This window comes from Cervus canadensis, chromosome 5 (assembly GCF_019320065.1).
Source record: "Cervus canadensis isolate Bull #8, Minnesota chromosome 5, ASM1932006v1, whole genome shotgun sequence".
In the NCBI taxonomy this organism is placed as follows: Eukaryota; Metazoa; Chordata; class Mammalia; order Artiodactyla; family Cervidae; genus Cervus; species Cervus canadensis.
In genome coordinates, this window is record NC_057390.1 from 3,439,007 (window position 1) to 3,456,603 (window position 17,597).

At 40.7% G+C, this 17,597-nt stretch overlaps 1 protein-coding gene across 9 annotated transcripts in view; it reads left to right on the forward strand.

The window, feature by feature from the left end:
• The window catches only part of VWA3B (von Willebrand factor A domain containing 3B), a 177,436-nt gene that overhangs the window by 100,088 nt on the left and 59,751 nt on the right, over positions 1-17,597 (forward strand). For 8 of the 9 annotated variants that reach the window (XR_006269342.1, XM_043467856.1, XM_043467857.1 and 5 more), the window contains 4 exons: positions 5,327-5,443; positions 6,844-6,931; positions 7,014-7,170; positions 15,284-15,402. Coding sequence is in view for 8 of the 9 variants with exons in the window: in XM_043467856.1 (XP_043323791.1) it covers positions 5,327-5,443; positions 6,844-6,931; positions 7,014-7,170; positions 15,284-15,402 (481 nt within the window). In the remaining variant the exon portion in view is untranslated. The remainder of the gene's footprint in view (positions 1-5,326; positions 5,444-6,843; positions 6,932-7,013; positions 7,171-15,283; positions 15,403-17,597) is intronic. The other variant, XM_043467858.1, reaches the window with a different exon arrangement.

A 17,597-nucleotide genomic window follows, 5' to 3' on the forward strand; every position in this document is an offset into this window, starting at 1 on the left:
GTAGTAGCATGTGATATGGATGCTCCAGAGTTGGTTTAACCATTCATCTGTTGACAGACATCTGAGTTGTTTCTAGTTTGGGGCTATTATGAATAAAGAAGTTCTAAACATTTTTGTACCTGGTTTGTGTGAACATAATTTTTCATTTCTTTAAGATAAAGCCCAGGAATGCAATTGCTGATTCATATAGTATTGAATGTTTAGTTTTGTAAGAAGCTGCCAGACTATTTGCTGGAGTGGCTGTGCCATTTCATATTATCACAGTAATCAATGAGTGATTCAGTTTCTCTAAATTCTTGCCAGGACTTGGTATAGATTGTCATAAATACTTTTTATTTTGAAGGGCTTCCCTAGTGGCTCAGTCACTAAAGAATCTGCCTGCCAATGCAGGAGATGCAGGTTCAATCCTTGGGTTGGGAAGATCCCCTGGAAGAGGAAATGGCAATCCACTCCTGTGTTCTCGTATGGAAAATTCCATGGACAGAGAAGCCTGGCAGGCTACAGTCCATGGGGTTGCAAAAAGTCAAACACGACTGAACACACACACACATGTTTTAACTGTTCTGATAGGCGTGTAATATCTCATGGTGGTTTTTACTTGCATTTCCCTAAGACTAGTAATATGGAACATCTTTTTACGTGCTCATCTGCAATCCTTATATCCTCTTCAATTAAATGTCTGCACACATGGGCTTTGCGTGTATTCTATAAGGATCGTTTGTTTTTTATTGGTGAATTTTGAGAGTTCACTCTCATGGTCTCAAAATGGCTGCTCCCCTTCCAGGCTCTCAGAACAGAGCTTGTTCACATATAGGGGACTTACTGTATTTGGAACAATTACAAATGCCATTGATTTTTTAATATAGCTTGCCATATGTTTATTGTTAGTGTATCAATATGTGATTCATTTTGTGTGTTGATCCCATAATGGACAACCTTACAGAATTCACTTAATGGTTCTAGGAGTTTTTTTGGTTTTGTGGGTTTTTTAAAATTTTGATGTATGTGTGAATTCCTTACCATTTTCACATACATACAGTATGTTATCTGCAGATTGGGACAGTTTTATCTTCTTTTCCAATCTTTCTGACTTTATCTCTTTTTCTTGCCTTGTTGCAAAAGCTAGAATTCCCAGTAGTATGTTTAATAAGGGTGATGCTCACCTTGCCTTTATCCTGGTCTTAAAGGGGAAAGATATTCAATCTTTCACCAGTAAATATGACTTTAGCTGTAGGTTTTTTGTACATACTCTTTGTTAAGTTGAGGAAGTTCCCCTCATTCCCAGTTTTCTGAGAGTTTCTATCATGAATTGGTACTGGATTTTGTCAAATGCTATATCTATGTCAAATAATATTTTGTTGCTTAGTCGCTAAGTTGTGTCCAACTCTTTTTGATCCTATGGACTGTGACCCACCAGGCTCCTCTGTCCATGGGACTTCTGAGGCAAGAATACTGGAGTGGATTGCTATTTCCTTCTCCAGGGCATCTTCCCCATCCAGGGATCTCCTGCATTGGCAGGCAGGTTCTTTACCATTGAGGCACCAGAGAACAGTGAAAGTCGCTCAGTTGTGTCCAACTCTTTGCAACCCCATGGACTATAGAGTCCATGGAATTCTCCAGGCCAGAAGACTGGAGTGGGTAGCCTTTCCCTTCTCCAGGGGATCTCCCCAACCCAGGAACTGAACTGGGCTCTCCCACATTGCAGGAGGATTCCTTACCAGCTAAGCCACAAGGGAAGCCCCATCAAATGAGAGATCATGTATCATATGATTTTTTTTTCTTTAGTCTGTTGATATGGTGGATTACATTGATTGCTTTCAAATGTTGAAGCAGCCTCATATGTTTAGAGCGTCTCCCACTTGGCCTCAGTATTTTATTTCCAGTGCTTTTAAGTGTAATTCTGCATGGTTTTTGTAATGGTTTCTCTGAGTATAACAGCCTATAAATGTGACTTAAAACACTTCTGGTATCAACATTTTACCACTTTTTTGTGAGTGTGGAGATCTTACTTCAATTAGGTTTCTTTGCCATCCCTAGTTTTAAATGTCATTGGCTTGAGTATCAGGTGATGCTGTAATTTTTATTTAAATGATCAAATATAAATCTCATGAAGAACAGATAATCTATTGTATTTACCATATTTTTTCTCTTTTGTTCTTTCTTCCTTTGTGATTCTCCAAAATTTCTTCTTTTCTCATTTACTTTCTGTTTGAAGAACTTCCTGTGTTCAGTCTTCAAGGGCAAGTCTGCTGGCCACAATAATTTTCTTCTTTGTCTAGGAATGTTTTTACTTTCTCCTCATTCCTGAAGGACATTTTTGCCTTGTCCAGAATTTGCAGCTGATTGTTCTTTCCTGTCTGTAGTTGAAAACATAGTGCTTCTTCCTCAGGCCGCGTACACTTTAAATGTGGGGGGAAAAAAATGTGAAATTAGCTCAAACTGGTTCAAACTGCTGCTTCCCGCTAGGTATTGGTTCCTTTCTCTCTGGCATGCTTTTTACATTTTTTATTTGTCTCTAATTTTCAGATGTTTAACTATAATGCATCTTGGCATGGATTTCCTTGGGTTTATTCTGTTTGGGGTTGCACAGCTTCTTGATTTGTATGTTGTATCTTTCACCAAATTGGGGGCGCTTTCGTCTATTACTTCTTCCAATAGATTCTCAGCCCCACTGTTTCCTCTCTGTCTTGGGACTCTGATGATATGAATGTTGGATATTTTGCTATTATCCTACAGACCCCTGAGGCTCTGTTTATCTTTTCTTATTGTATTTTCTCTCTATTGTTAAAATTGGCTGAATTCTATTGTTCTGTTCCCAAAGTTCTCTGCTATTTTCACTCTGCTATTGAGTTCACCCAAAATGTTTTTTATTTGTTATTTTTCAGTTCTACAATTTCCACTTGGAAATTTTTATAACTTCTATTTCTTTGCTGAGATTTTTCTATTTGTTTCAAGGGAATTTTATAATTAATGGCTGAACCATTTTTCTGACAGCTTCTTTGAGATCCTTGTCAGAGAATTCCAGCTTCTGATTCATCATAGTATTAACATCCTTTGATTGTTTTTTCTCCATCAAAGTGTGATTTTCTTGATTTCTGATATGATGGATGATTTTTTTTATAGTTTCCTGAATGTTCTTTTATGTTAGGGACCCTGGCTGCTATTTATATCTTTTATTTTAGATAGCAGTTGTCCTGTTTAAAGTTGACACATAAGTCTCACTTTGGCCTACACTTGTGGGTTCTAATGGTAATTTCATTTTCACAGCCTTTGTGCTATCATTTTGGAGCTTGGTTACCTGGTGTTATTGTGGCTCCCACTGGTCCCTTTATGGTGCTTCCTGAGGTACCAGAGGAGTTTCCCCAGGATGCTGTATGTCTCTCAGTGAGGAAGGTTGTGATGGCTTCCTCTGCCATACACACACTGTCTCTTTTGTCTCCCCATGTCTCTGGGCAGAGGAGGAGAGCCTTAAACCCACAGAAACCAAAGAAGTATTGTAGCTTGGTCCCTCTTTCATGATCTGTCCATTTGCCCTAGTGTCTCTGTCTTAAGCCCATAGGGATAAAGAGGATTCCCATTCTGGCCACTTGTTTGGCAACATCCCTTTTGCCATTCCTGCCTGGTCGTTCCAATGAACCTGACTTTTGCTAGAAATGCTACTTGCTACTCATCCTAAGTGTTTTAATGGCCTTTTGTCACTTGCACCATTTCACTTAGATTTGGGATTGTTGCTATTGTTAGGCAGCCCTGTGCCAAGTTTTTATTCTGATTCACTTTCTAATTTAGAAGAATGATGAAATGTGGTGTTAGACTATTCAGAGCTGTGGGAGTAGTTAAATGCTTGGATCCACTGCCAGGTAAATATGTCTTCACTCGGTTATTTGCAGTTTGGGAATAGTACAGTTTTCATGTCTGGGAACTTTGGGAGCTAAATTTCATTTTCGTTTGGACACATCTGTTGTTTCTACCCAGCAGTTTTGATCAAGATGGTCTGCTGGTATAGTGAGGAACAGGAGTTCACCTCTCCTATATGGATTATTTGTCTCTTTTGCTCACAGACACAGCTCCTGAGAAAATTTATCCTTCCAAATTCCTTGTTACAGAGGCAATGGAGACAGAAAACACCCTATTTGTTGCCTAGAAAAACAATGACTATCACATAGCACACTCCTGACTCCATACATGGAAACTACTGGGGGTATCTTTCTGTAGCTAATAATGCAGATTATTAGCTACTTTTCACTCTAATTTCTTGTAAGAAAGGATAAGTCCCTTCTTGTTGAAAACAGGACACATTTCGTTTACGAATACTACATAAAGCTTTGGTACTACATAAAGGCCTCCAGATCACAGAGTACAGACAACAGTTACAATTAGTGTGGTTTCTGTGATCCTATGGGGAAAGTAATCAAATGTCTTGGTGCAAATGCATTATCCTCTGAAGCAGTAATCCCCAACCTTTTTGGCACCAGAGACCGGTTTCATGGAAACCCATTTTTCCACAGATTGGGGTTGGGGGAGCGGGGATGGTTTTGGGATGATTCAAATGCATTTCATTTCTTGTGCACTTTATTTCTATTATTATTACATCAGCTCCGCCTCAGATCATTATGCATCAGATCCCAAAGACTGGGGAACCCTCCTCTAAAGCACACAGATTCAGTGTCATTACTTACTAAGTGTGTACTTGCTAGCTGAAAGGACACAACAGAGGGTAGGAAAGAACACAAATAAAAGTGTGGACAGCAGGTGTGGTGGGCAGAGCTGCTAAAGTGACCTACAGAGAGGTCCCGCTCTAAACTCCCCACCCTGTGAAGGTAATGGCATCACCCCCCTGATTATGTCATGTGCCCCTCAGCCAGGGTTTCTAGGAGAGCCCGTGCTCTCCTAGAGATCATTTTACCAGCTGGTGGCAGAAGAGGAAGTCAGAGAGATTGGGGGCAAGAGGGGAATCAGTGTGCCATTGCTGGCTTGAAGATGGAGGGGTCCATGAATAGGAATGGGGGTGATTAAGAAGCTGAGAGAGACCCCTGCATAACAGCCAGCAAGGAAGTGGGACCTAAGTCCTCCAACCCCAAGGAAATAATTTCTGCCAACAAGCTGAAGGAACTCAGAAGCAGATCTCTATCCAGGAGGGGCAGAGCTTGAACTCAAATCAGTAGAATCTGCCATTACACAGCATCTACTTGGTGGCAGCACTGTCCCCCTGAGGGTTGGGAGACTAAACCTGCTTTCTTTTTAAAGGCTCCAAGGACATAGCTGCATTTCCTGAAGCACCTCCTTCCCTCCCAAATTCCTTTAACCCTTCTCCCTGTGACACCCACAGAACCAACCAAAACCAGCCTGCTCAGAAGCCAGCTGTCCACCCTCAAGAGCTCAGCCTGCAGTGAGAGGAGGGACAGGATTTCCAATTCTAGCAGCAGGAACATGCCAAGTGACAGGGGTAAGCTACTGAGGGTCTATACATCAGGAAGCCCAAGCTGGTCTCCCCTCCCCAGTGTGTCTTCTCCTGAAAGAGCTGAGGAGAGATATTTTGAGGGGAAACAAATCATTTTTAAGTGAGTCTAGATTTCTACCTCTTCAAAGGACTCTCTTGTAAATCAAGTTGTCTTGCTTTAGTGAACTGGACTTCCTTAGGGCCAGACTTGCATTTATCATTCCCTGCTTATTTAATACACCTTTGGCTCATATAACCACTGACACTAGTGGTGGTGCTGGCTGCCACTCTGTGTTTTGAATTTGAAAACCTAATACTTCACAGTTGGTTTATTTTCTTCCATTCATTCACAGGTGGTACCATTCAACGAGCCCCTCTCTGATCCATGTTGTCAGCCTACTGGGGGCTAAATATAAGGAAAATTCAACTTTTCCACTCAGTTTTTATTGATAATATCATTATTTTTAAAATAGTAAATTTAAAGACTTGATTTCCTAAAATTTTAATTCCTATAGCACTTTTCCCTATGTTTCATAGAGCTCATAAATAATAAGCCCCCGGCTAAACACACACATCCACACAACCCCTTAAATAGGAGGAATCGCACGAGGGATGAATTTATACCTGCTCTTACTGAGTCATAGCTTAATCAAACCCTGTGTTCTTCAGTGCTGACCTGTGGGGTGCCTTTTCCTCAATTTTAATTAACCTTCCATATTTCCTAAATCTGCTATGTGCTCAGTCCTTTAAAAGGATTATCATATGATGACTGGGATGTGATTTCTTAGGCATTTAACTAGCTCACTCCTAAACACCCCTTCTTCTACTAATTCAATTAGCTAATATTGCTTTTCATTTGTAAATCCAAGCTTATATAAAAATAGACATTAAAAATTCCAAATAATAGTTTGAAAATTTGAACTTATAACTAAACAGGACTTAGTAGGGATTTTGGTTTTCCACATAGAGCTGAGGAATCAGGGACCAAACTGTCAAAAACTGAAATGTTGAACGAGGCTGTCCTATGTAGTCTGGGGGGAGTCTAATGAGGGCAACACTGAATAATTATTGGCTCATGGCATTCTTATTTGACATTTAGAAGATACATTTTCTGGAGTGTGAAGAATGAGGCCGTCTCATCCTTCCATAGAGAGAGATCTCAGTGGGTATGGGGTGAGGTAGATTAGTTAAACAATGCAAGTACCCTATTACCCATGCATCAGCCTTTAGTGTCCATTGCAAATTCATCTTGCCTAGAATCTACTCTGAGAGATTAGCTCTCGGAAATATAGTCCATTTATTAGTCCTCAGACACAACTGAACCCAGAGATAAGTGTGACCTTTTGCACTTTGATATGAACCCCACATGTGAGGAAATTATACAGCTTCCATTTTCTTTTCTACAGAAATGGGCATCCTGCTGACAAATGAGTTTCCAGATGACAAGTCATTAGAAAGATTGACTCGAGAAGGAAGCCAAGTTTATGACCAAGAGTGAGTACTTCAATTTTCCTAGGACAGGCTTGTTATGTTTTTGTTTGATGTGTCTTAAAACATCATGGTCTCATGTTCTTAGTTCTGCAGGAATGTCTTCAGCATCCTGGCTCAAGATCCACGGCTTGGCGGCCAAGAAGCTCACCATCATGGATGCTTTGTCCATGGCTGCCATTCCCCACAGCTCCACCTACGTCCCTGTTCTGGACAAGCACGTTGTTTCCAAAGTCTTTGATGAGGTAAAACTGATTTCCTATATGTCCCTGCTTGATGTACTTTTCATTTCTTGCTTACATAGAAAGTAGTTCACTTAATGTCTTGTACAGTTGTAATAGAAATGTATTTCAGCCATTGGGAAAAAATTATTTGTAAAGACAGTGAAAAGTAGAGGGAGAAGCTCATAAGCATTTTTGCTTCTAAGATGAGAAGAAATTGGCCTTTGTTGGGTTGGCAGTTCACGGCTCCTTGCTAATGGCAGTGTGGAGCTGCAGAAATGTCTGAAAAGCCCCTAGGTCAGAGTCACAAGTCATGAGAGAATATCATTCAATATCAAAGGTCAGGGAGAACTTGTGGGAAATTATGATCCTCCTTTGCTTACCTTCTCTTCCTAAGTACAGTGGCATCTTCTCCATCATAAAAGTCTCCAAAGGAAAAAGTCAAAAGGAGGGAGGGAGAGAGAACCAGCTGGGGCTGAGAGAGAGAAACATGTTGAGTGATTTTCGAGAAGGAAAAAAACTGGAAGAGTATCGAGGGTTCTGTTTAGAAAGCAGAGCCAAGGGAACAGGATATATATTTTTTCCTGTGCATTCCACCATGGGCACTGACGCTCAGGGCCTTCTGTGGCATCGTAAATTCTCACCATAAGCCTGTGGGCACATAGTGCACACATGCTCTCCTCATTCCATTATTGGTAAGAGCAGGAGTCATGGCAATGAAGGAAACAATCCTGCAGTAAATTCCAATTTCGCCCTCAGAGCACACTTACATCTTTTGTTTATTATTTTCTCTAACTGGAAGAGACCCTCAACTAAAGAAAAGAATGGGAAAACAATGACTGAAAAATATAAACCCTCTGGGTGAGATATATAGCTTTTATATTTGGACCTAACAGTTTTTCGGAAAAGTAGACAAAAAGTAGAACGGAGCTGAAAAGAAAACGTGAATCTTCACCTACTTCACTGAGAATTTAATTTACTTTCACTCCAGTGTCCTGTGTGCAGCCATGTCTGTCTGGGTAGAATTGTAAAGCATCGTTTGCTTTTGTCCCCAGCCATTTGTTTCATTCATGACTTATGTATGGGCTGTTTCTTCTTCTGGAACACAATGCTGTTTTGGTTTTCATGTTTCCTGGACCCGCATCAAATCTATCACCTTGGAAATGAAGTGTTGAGCAGAGAGGTTGCCCTGGCAACTCTTCATTACACGATGCTAACTGGCACGTTCAGTTTTCAGTGGACCAGATAACTTTAACCTTAGCTCTTTCAAAAAAATGAATTCATCATCAAGTCATATACAGAGTAAAACTGCTTTAGCTATTTGATGAATCTGGAATTTAAAGCTCTTTATTGCCAGCTGCTTTGGGAAAAAAAGAATGTGGGAACAATTGTTTTTGCATCATTGGGAAGGCCACTCCAACATCACACATCATCCTGTCTTTAACAGCATCTCATCAAAGCTTCCTGCTTTGCTCTAATCCGGGTCCAGCACATAGCTTTGTGATCAGGTAGCCTGGGCTGGCACCCCCATCTCTGTCCCTTACTCCTGACAGCCCATGGCAAGGTCTTTAATCAGGTTTGTGAGGAGCCCTCCTGCTAGGTTCTTTTTTTAAATACTTATTTTTTATTAATTTGTTTGGCTGCACCGGGTCAGTTGTGTCATATGGGATCTTAAGTTGAGGCATGTGGGATCTAGTTCCCTGACTAACGATTGGCAAGGCCAGGCGCCCTGTGTTGGGAGCATGGAGTCTTAGCCAGTGGACTTCAGGAAAGTCCCACATACTAGGTTCTGAGAGAAGCATTTTATCTCATCAAAGTGTCTGATCTAAAACTTAGAGCAATCTAGTGAGGTGACTATCTTATTATTTAGCTGATGAGGAATGTTAGGGATGCTGCTAAGGGCATAACATTTTGCTGCTTTCAAATATAATAGCATTGAAAACTGTGTTGATAGAAAAGTTAATTAAAAATTTAAAAGGACAGTTAATACAAAAACTGTATGTATTCATTGTGTAGAAAATTTGGATAATACAGGTAAGTAGAAAAGAAAGAAACATTAAAATATAATTTCTCACAGATGAATGATTTGATGACTGTCTGATCGAAGCTTTTTCATTACATATATTGTCTTTTGTTCTCTGTTTTGTTTTACAAAATGAAGTTGAACTGAAGATACTCTGCGCCTTGATTTTTACTCAACAATCTATTTTGAACATCATTCCATACCAGAAAATTTCATTCATAAAATTTACAAATTCAAATTTCATTTATAAAATTTACATTAAAAATTATCTTTTTATTTTAAGTTTAAATTGAAGTTTGTGAGATGTAACCTACCCTGTTGTAAGTAATGTATTTTTGTGGGTTTATGAATGATCTTATTGACACACCTCTTTGCCAGTTAATTTTGTGGCCCTGCCTTCAGTTTACTCTATGGAAACCTGGAGATGTTTCTATTTAAAAAGCAGAGGTTTGGGACTTACCCAGTGATGCAGTGGCTAAAGACTCTCCCTTCTGATTCAGGGGGTTCCGGTTTGATCTCTGGTCAGGGTACTAAGATCCCACATGCCATGGTGTGTGGCCAAAAAGTAAATAAACACAACTTGTTTAAATAAATAAATACAAACTGAGGTTTAAGCTTTAGCACTCAGAAATTTGTACAACTACAAAGCCACTGCACCTGTGTTCAGAGTCAGCCATGCAGATGTGCCCAGCCTTTGCATTTTCATTACTCATATCCAGTCAGACCTCTCCTTGCCCAATCTGGCAGCAAGCTCTGGGATATGTATAGGAACAAATGATTTAGTTGAAAAACAGTGAAGTTGTTGAATTCAGTCAGTGTCGAATGATAAATATATAAGCAGCAGTTTGTACCATTTTCTTATTTTCAAAATGATTGCTTATAAACACAGCCAGAATGTGGTCTGGTCGAATTCTTCCTGGACTACTCTAACAACTAATAACAGTGCCTACAGTTCAGAAAGGCAGTGCCGAAGAATCTGAGAACTCACCTCACATGCTAGCAAAGTGATGCTCAAAATTCTCCAAGCTAGGCTTCAACAGTATGTGAACCAAGGACTTCCAGACCTTCAAGCTGGATTTAGAAAAGGCAGAGAAGGTCAAATAGCCAACAGCCAATGGATCATAGAAAAAGCAAGGGAATCCCAGAAAAACATCTACTTCTGCTTCATTGACTACCCTAAAGCCTTTGACTGTGTGGATCACAACAAACTGTGGAAAATTCTTAAAGAGATAGGAATACCAGACCGCCTTACCTGCCTCCTGAGAAACTTGTATGCAGGTCAAGAAGCAACAGGTAAAACTGGACATGGAACAACGAACTGGTTCCAAATTAGGAAAGGAGTACGTCAAGGCTGTATATTGTCACCTTGCTTATTTAACTTATATGCACAGTACATCATGAGAAATGTCAGACTGGATGAAGCACAAGTTGGAATCAAGATTGCTGGGAGAAATATCGATAACCTCAGATATGCTGATAACACCACCCTTATGGCAGAAAGTGAAGAGAGCCTCTTGATGAAAGTGAAAGAGGAGAGTGAAAAAGCTGGCTTAAAACTCAGCATTCAAAAAATTAAGATCCAGTCCCATCATTTCATGGCAAATAGGTGAGGAAACAATGGAAACAGTGACAGGGTTTATTTTCTTGGGCTCCAAAATCACAGCAGATGGTGACTGCAGCCACGAAATTAAAAGATGTTTGCTCCTTGGAAGAAAAGCTGGTTTTTCCAGTAGTCATGTATGGATGTAAGAGTTGCCATAAAGAAAGCTGAACACCAAAGAATTGATGCTTTTGAACTGTGGTGTTGGGGAAAACTCTTGAGAGTCCCTTGGACAGCAAGGTGATCAAACCAGTCAATCCTAAAGGAAATCAATCCTGAATATTCACTGGAAGGACTTATGTTGAAGCTGAAGCTCCAGTGCTTTGGCCCCCTGATGTAAAGAACTAACTCATTGGAAAAGACCCTGTTGCTGGGAAAGATTGAAGGCAGGAGGAGAAGGGGAAGACAGATGAGATGGCTGAATGGCATCACCAGCTCGATGAACATGAGTTTGAGCAAGCTCTGGGAGTTGGTTATGGACAGGAAAGCCTGGTGTGCTGCAGTCCATGGGGTCCCAAAGAATTAGACATGACTGAGCGACTGAACTGACTGACTGACAGTTCTGTGCCCCACTTTCTTCATTCAGCATATCTTCTGCACATATTTCCTTGTAATGACCGTTTGGGGATGAATTTTAATAGTTGTACTAATATTCAGTAACATGAATTACTGCAATTACTTTAGCTATTCCCTGCATTATTGGACAGTTTACTTGGAATTTTGAGAGTGCCTGTTTTCCTAATCTTAGCTGTCACTTAGAGCAGTAGCATTAAAAACAAACAAAAAAACCTGCCTACTGCTAAGGGGAAATGGTACTCCAAATTTAACTTTTTTTCTTTTATTGTTTGAGAATAGTTTTTTATGTAAGCTAAATATATCCCTTAAAATTTTGCTTACATCATTCACATTCTTGGCAAACACGTCTTTTAAAATAGCAAAGTTATGCTCATTTCATGCCTTAATCACCAAGAACTCAAATCTGGTGGACTTTAAGACACAGTATTTTAAAATATAGATAAACTTCTAAAAATGTTGGAGCTTTAGCCATTACTTGAATTTATATAATTTTAATCTTTTACATATTCAGAAAATGGTTACTTTGCACATGCATTGTGTTTTAGAAACTAGTATTTTTTAATAAAGTAAAAAACTACAGAGTTCAATGGAGAGGAAAACCAAGTAACAAAACTGCATTTCAATGTCTGTATCTATGAAAGGATTGAATGAGAAAATATATAGAGGGCTTAGGACTTGGCAGACAGCAAAAGATAAACACTATTATCATTATTGATAAAACTATTTTTAATAGACTTGATAAAACTATTCTAAACTACTGATAAAAGTATTGGTTAAGGAGTGTCTCTGGTCTAACAGTGGGAAAAATTCTAGCAGAATCAGCCCAAATTGAGGCTATCCACGGATTCAGCAATTATAGTCAGTGACACTCTCTCTCTGCCCCCTCTCCTCCCCTGATCTCATACCTCCTCCTTTCTCCCTCTGCTCTTCCTCCCTCGTAGTTACAATCTCACACAGACTGTGATTATCATTAATTTGGTAAGGCTTCTAGGTTAATCTCAAGAGGATTAAAATAGGCAATACCTTGAGGCTCCCTTTTATTATCAAATACTGTCCAGAAGGACCCTGCCATAAGTTAGTAATGCTTGATTTCCATTATAAGAGGTAAAAAGTAAAACATGTTCAAAGGACATGTGACCAAGTGGTTTCATTCCCTTTCAAGCAATGTCAGTTTCCTCATTAACTACACTCCCCTCCCCACCTGCCTCCCTACAGAAGCTGAGCAGCCAAGATTCTGATCGCCCAAGTCCCTGTAAGAATACCCTTTATGACCTCACAGTCACACCAAACTTGGCATCATAAAGAGAATGTCCCATGGGACCTTCAGCTGATCACCATGTTGTAAAAACTAAGACCACAGACTGAAGGTGTGGAGTATGACTTTGTCTTTCCCTCAATCTGCACGCAGAAAGGAATGAGAGTGGGTGCACATGAGCCAAATTTGAACTGCTGCCACCCTGAAGTCCAAGATGGCCGTGCAAGGCATGAGATCCAAACCCACGAAAGAGGGAGGTAGAATGTTAAACAAAGGGTTTTCTCTACACACCTTCTGGCAGGGGTCCAGCAGATCCTGATGAAGTAGTATAATGTTGCTAAATATTTTGTGGTATTGATTTGCAGTTGAGCCATAAGTTGGCAATTTGAAGAGCTATTTATAGACGTCTAGAGGGAACTTTTCCCCAGGAGAGATAAGAGTGTAGGATCTTTCACTTTTTTGAGGCTGTTTTTTTTCCTTTAAAAGTTTATGTGGTATTTTAAAAGATGGTGGGTTTTGTTTGTGTTTTTTTTCTTTTTCACTTTTGTAAATTTCTTTCAGTTTTCAAAGTGCAGTCAACTCACCTTTATTTTTTATTTGATTTGATTGACTGATTGATTTTTGGCTGCACTGGGTCTTCATTGCTTTGTACAGGCCTTCTCCAGTTACGTCACGTGGGCTTCTCTTGTTTCAGAGCGTGGGATCTAGGATGCGTGGGCTTAGTTGGTCTGTAGCATGTGGACCCTTCCCTGACCAGGGATCAAATCCACGTCCCCAAAATTAATAGGCGGATTCTTAACTACTCGACCACCTCGACTCACCTTTTAACCCACTGTTCTGGCTCCTCTTGGACAAAGCTTGCTTCGAGGTCACATGATGAATTCGTTTGTCTGACAAGTAGCAAGGATTGACTATTCAGCCTAACTTATTGCTTCCTTCTCAGTTTCCTAAATCTTTGGCTATTTTGTTTGTCTTGGTCTTGAGGTTTTAATTGCAAAATCAACATAGATAGTTTTCAATTTCAATGTCTTTTTTTTTCATGATGTTATTTTATTATTCAAAATATTGTTCTTTTTCTCATCCATTTGTTTTCATGGCACATCTGTTTGTTCTTACACCTTCTTATGACTGTTATATCTTTGAGCGACTTAATCACTAATTTTAATCATAATTAATATAAAACTATTGTTAGGTGGTCATAAAATTAATTTCTACTCAAGTGAATTGATATTCAGATTGTTGATTTGCTCAGCTCCCATTTGGGGCATTTGTGTGTGTTTAGGAATTTTAGTTTGTTTTCTCATTTTTAATAAGACTTTTTAAAAATCTGTTTTTTCCTCTGCCTTCTCTTAGGAAGCTTACATTCCTAAAGAGGGATAAGTGAAAGTCACTCAGTCGTGTCCAACTCTTTGCGACCCCATGGACTTTGCATAGTCCATGGGATTCTCCAGGCCAGAATACTGGAGTGGATAGCTTTTCCCTTCTCTCGGGGATCTTCCCAACCCAGGGATTGAACCCAGGTCTCCCACATTGCAGGCTAATTCTTTACCAGCTGAGCCACAAGGGAAGCTCAAGGAGAGGGGTAAGTAATATGCAAATAGGTAAAAGTGAAATATTGGGCTTCCCAGGTGGCTCAGTGGCAAAGAAACTGCCTGCCAACGCAGGAGACCCAGGTTCGATCCCTGGGTCGGGAAGATGCCCTGGAGAAAGAAATGGCAGCTACTCCAGTATTCTTGCCCGGGAAATCCCATGGTCAGAGGAGCCTGGTGGGCTGCAGTCCACGGGGTCACAAAAGAGCTGGACACAACTTAGCAACCAAGCAGCAACAAAAAGTAAACTATTACAGGTCCTGTTAACATAGCATGGAGTCAGAGACATCCCCGAACCCAGAAAGAAGCAAACGTCGGATGCAGACAGAATTCAGAACAATGGCCTCTCATTCTGGCACGCTGCTGTTCTTAGAGAGCACGGTTTCAGTGATCACTAAGCTGTCTTGTCTTTACATGTATAAGAATTCCTTACAAATTGATAAGCAAGATGGCCCAAAGATATTACCTAATCATATATTCTCAGGAGAAAATCAAATTTAAAATAAGTACGTGAAAAAGATGTTGAATCCAACTGAAAAGTGAAAATGTTAGTCACTCAGTTGTGTTTGAGACTTTTGAGACCCCATGGACTCCAGCCCGCCACACCCCTCTGTCCATGGAATTCTCCAGGCAAGAATACTGGAGTGGGATGCCATTCCCTTCTCCAAGGGATCTTCCTGACCTAGGAATTGAACCCATGTCTCCTGCATTGCAGGTGGATTCTTCACCATCTAAGCCATCAGGGAGGAACCTAACTAGTCATTTACAAAGTAGCAGCAATGAGATTCTATTTCTTATTGCTCATGCCCATCAATTTGACAGAGTCTTATGAAGAGAATACTTGACTCTGATTAGGGTTCCCTGAAATAGTTTTTTGAGGTGATGGTTATTTTTAAAATATGTAGTTTTAAAAATTGGAAGGAAAAGGTTAGCAATGATATCTCTGATTTTTATTTCTTTATTTTTGATTTCATTTTCTAATTTCTCTAATCTAAAGTATTGATTTTCTAGCCAGAGAAACATATTGTACAACCAATAAATTAAGTTTTGAAGGCACATGTTAAGTGACACTTTCCTTTGACATTGGCGTATAGGTGTTCCCTCTGGCACATGTGTGCAATGACACAAATAAGATGACTTTAATTAACCCCCAAGGAGTGAAGCTCAATATCTACAAGCAAAAAGTGGAACAGGCAATTAAGTCCTATGAAAAGTGAGTATTACTCCTGGCTACTCTTTAATGAATGTGGAATTTGTTTTCGCTTTTCTCTTGTTTTAGCTTAAATTTTTCATCTAGGGCAGCTATTTAACAATTGTGAAGTTGCTCAGTCGTGTCCGACTCTTTGCAACCCCATGGACACAGCCTTCCAGACTTCTCCCTCCATGGGATTCTCCAGGCAAGAATACTGGAGTGGGTTGCCATTTCCTTCTCCAGGGGATCTTCCTGACTCAGGGATCGAACTCAGGTCTCCTGCATTGCAGGCAGATGCTTTAATCTCTGAGCTACCAGGGAAGCCCATTTAACAATAGTCCATGAGAAATATTAACAGCAGCCCCAGCTAACAGATGGGCTTCCTCTATGCCTGCACTGCGTTAAGTGCATTACCTGAATGTGCCCAACAGGCTTCTCAAGAAACCGTCTTCCCTTTCCAAACTCTATAGACATCTCAGGTTTCCATAAGCTCTTTTTTCTTTTTTACAGATTTTTAAAGATTTTCTTTTGATGTGGACCATTTTTTGAAGTCTTTATTGAATTTGTTACAATATTGTTTCTATTTTTTATGTTTCGGCTTTTTGGCCACAAGGGATATGGGACCTCAGCTCCCGGATCAGGGATCGAACCCCAGCCCCCTGCCTCGGGAGGTGCAGTCTTAACCACTGGACTGACAGGGAAGTCCCTCCATGAACTCTTAAAGCTTTGTTTTTAGCAGAGTGAACTGGACCATTTTAGCATTTAACTTTCTGTAAAGTGACTAATAAGACACCACAATAATGATATAATTTACTTAAACAATTTTTAAATCAAAAGCAAGATGATGACCAGGTTGACTACAGTGAAAACTGTACCCTTAAATAGTTACTGTGTTCATGCTGAGTTAGGGGGCCTCTCTTCACAAGGGCAGATAACCCAGGATTTGGCAGGCAACTGCCAGGCTGGAGGAGATCCAGGTGGGAAAGAAACCCAGGGTCCTTGAATCCCAGCCCCTTCCTGGGGCCTGGCTCCTTCAGTCCTGACCTGGGAGCCCATCTCAGAGTGGAGATTACAGCTCTGTGGCTAGAATCTCATCCTCTCCCAGCTCTCTAATCACCTCCCCACCCTGCCCTGTAGCATTTAATTACTCCTTGTGCACACTCTTAATTAAACTTTGAGCTACCCAGCTCCTCCAGGCAAGTTCTTATTCTTGGTTCTGGAAGCTGTGCAATTGGGTTTTCATTCACTACCATGTGGTTGGGGAAAATCAAAGTAAGCAAAAGTGAACAGGGTTCAGGCCAGCCCTTACTGGTCTACTGTCATTTTTTAGTGTGTCTAGTGTGTGTTCAAAAAAGTATTGGTTTGGTCCCAAAGTTGGATTTTTCCATCACATGTTACAGAAATACCCAAATAGACTTTTTTGACCAACTGAATAGAAGATCTGACTTCTGCCACTTGGAGTGCACAACCCAGCCCAGAGACTGGCCTTTCTGCACTAGGCCCATCTCAGGCCTCTCCAAATCTGCTTACACTTGACCTTCTTCTGCTACCCTCACCTAAGAACTGAGGCTGTGTTGCATGGGCTCCTTCTGTTGCCTCAGGGCTTTTCTGAGTCTTTGTGGGCCCTTCATTTCCCTCCAGGGCAGGCTGAACTCTCCCAAGGGTCACCCTCCCTGCTGGGCCAGAGACTTAGCTCTGTCTGGTCCTTTTCTCTGCCTCTTCCTCCTCACCAGGCAGGCCTTCCCTTGCCTCCAAGCCACTCTCCCTGCCCACCCACCCAGCTATCCTCTTTCATCCCTTCTTGCCTCAGCACCAATGGCCACCCCCCACCAGAGGCCCTTCCCCAGCGACTCTCCAGCACCCACTTTGACTGTGGTGCTTGGGAGTGCTCCCAGCTTCAGCACAGGCCTGCCTGTCCCCTGCGAGGATGTCAGCCCCCAGGGCAGACTCTGGGCTGCTGCCTTTCCCCCTGGTCTCCTCTTCCTAGCGGTGTCACTATATATATTTTGACTGTTGGAATTTAATTTGAATTTGATCTAATTCAGGTTTAATTATTAAAATTCATCTAGTTCAGTTATATAAAATATAATGATATCATTTATATTGTAATTTAATTTGCTTGACTCGTTCAAATATTTGAGTCCTGTGACTACCTGGTCTGTGAAAGCCTGCTACAGGGCCACAAGCTGGGGCTTTGAGGTCAGACAGCTCAGGGG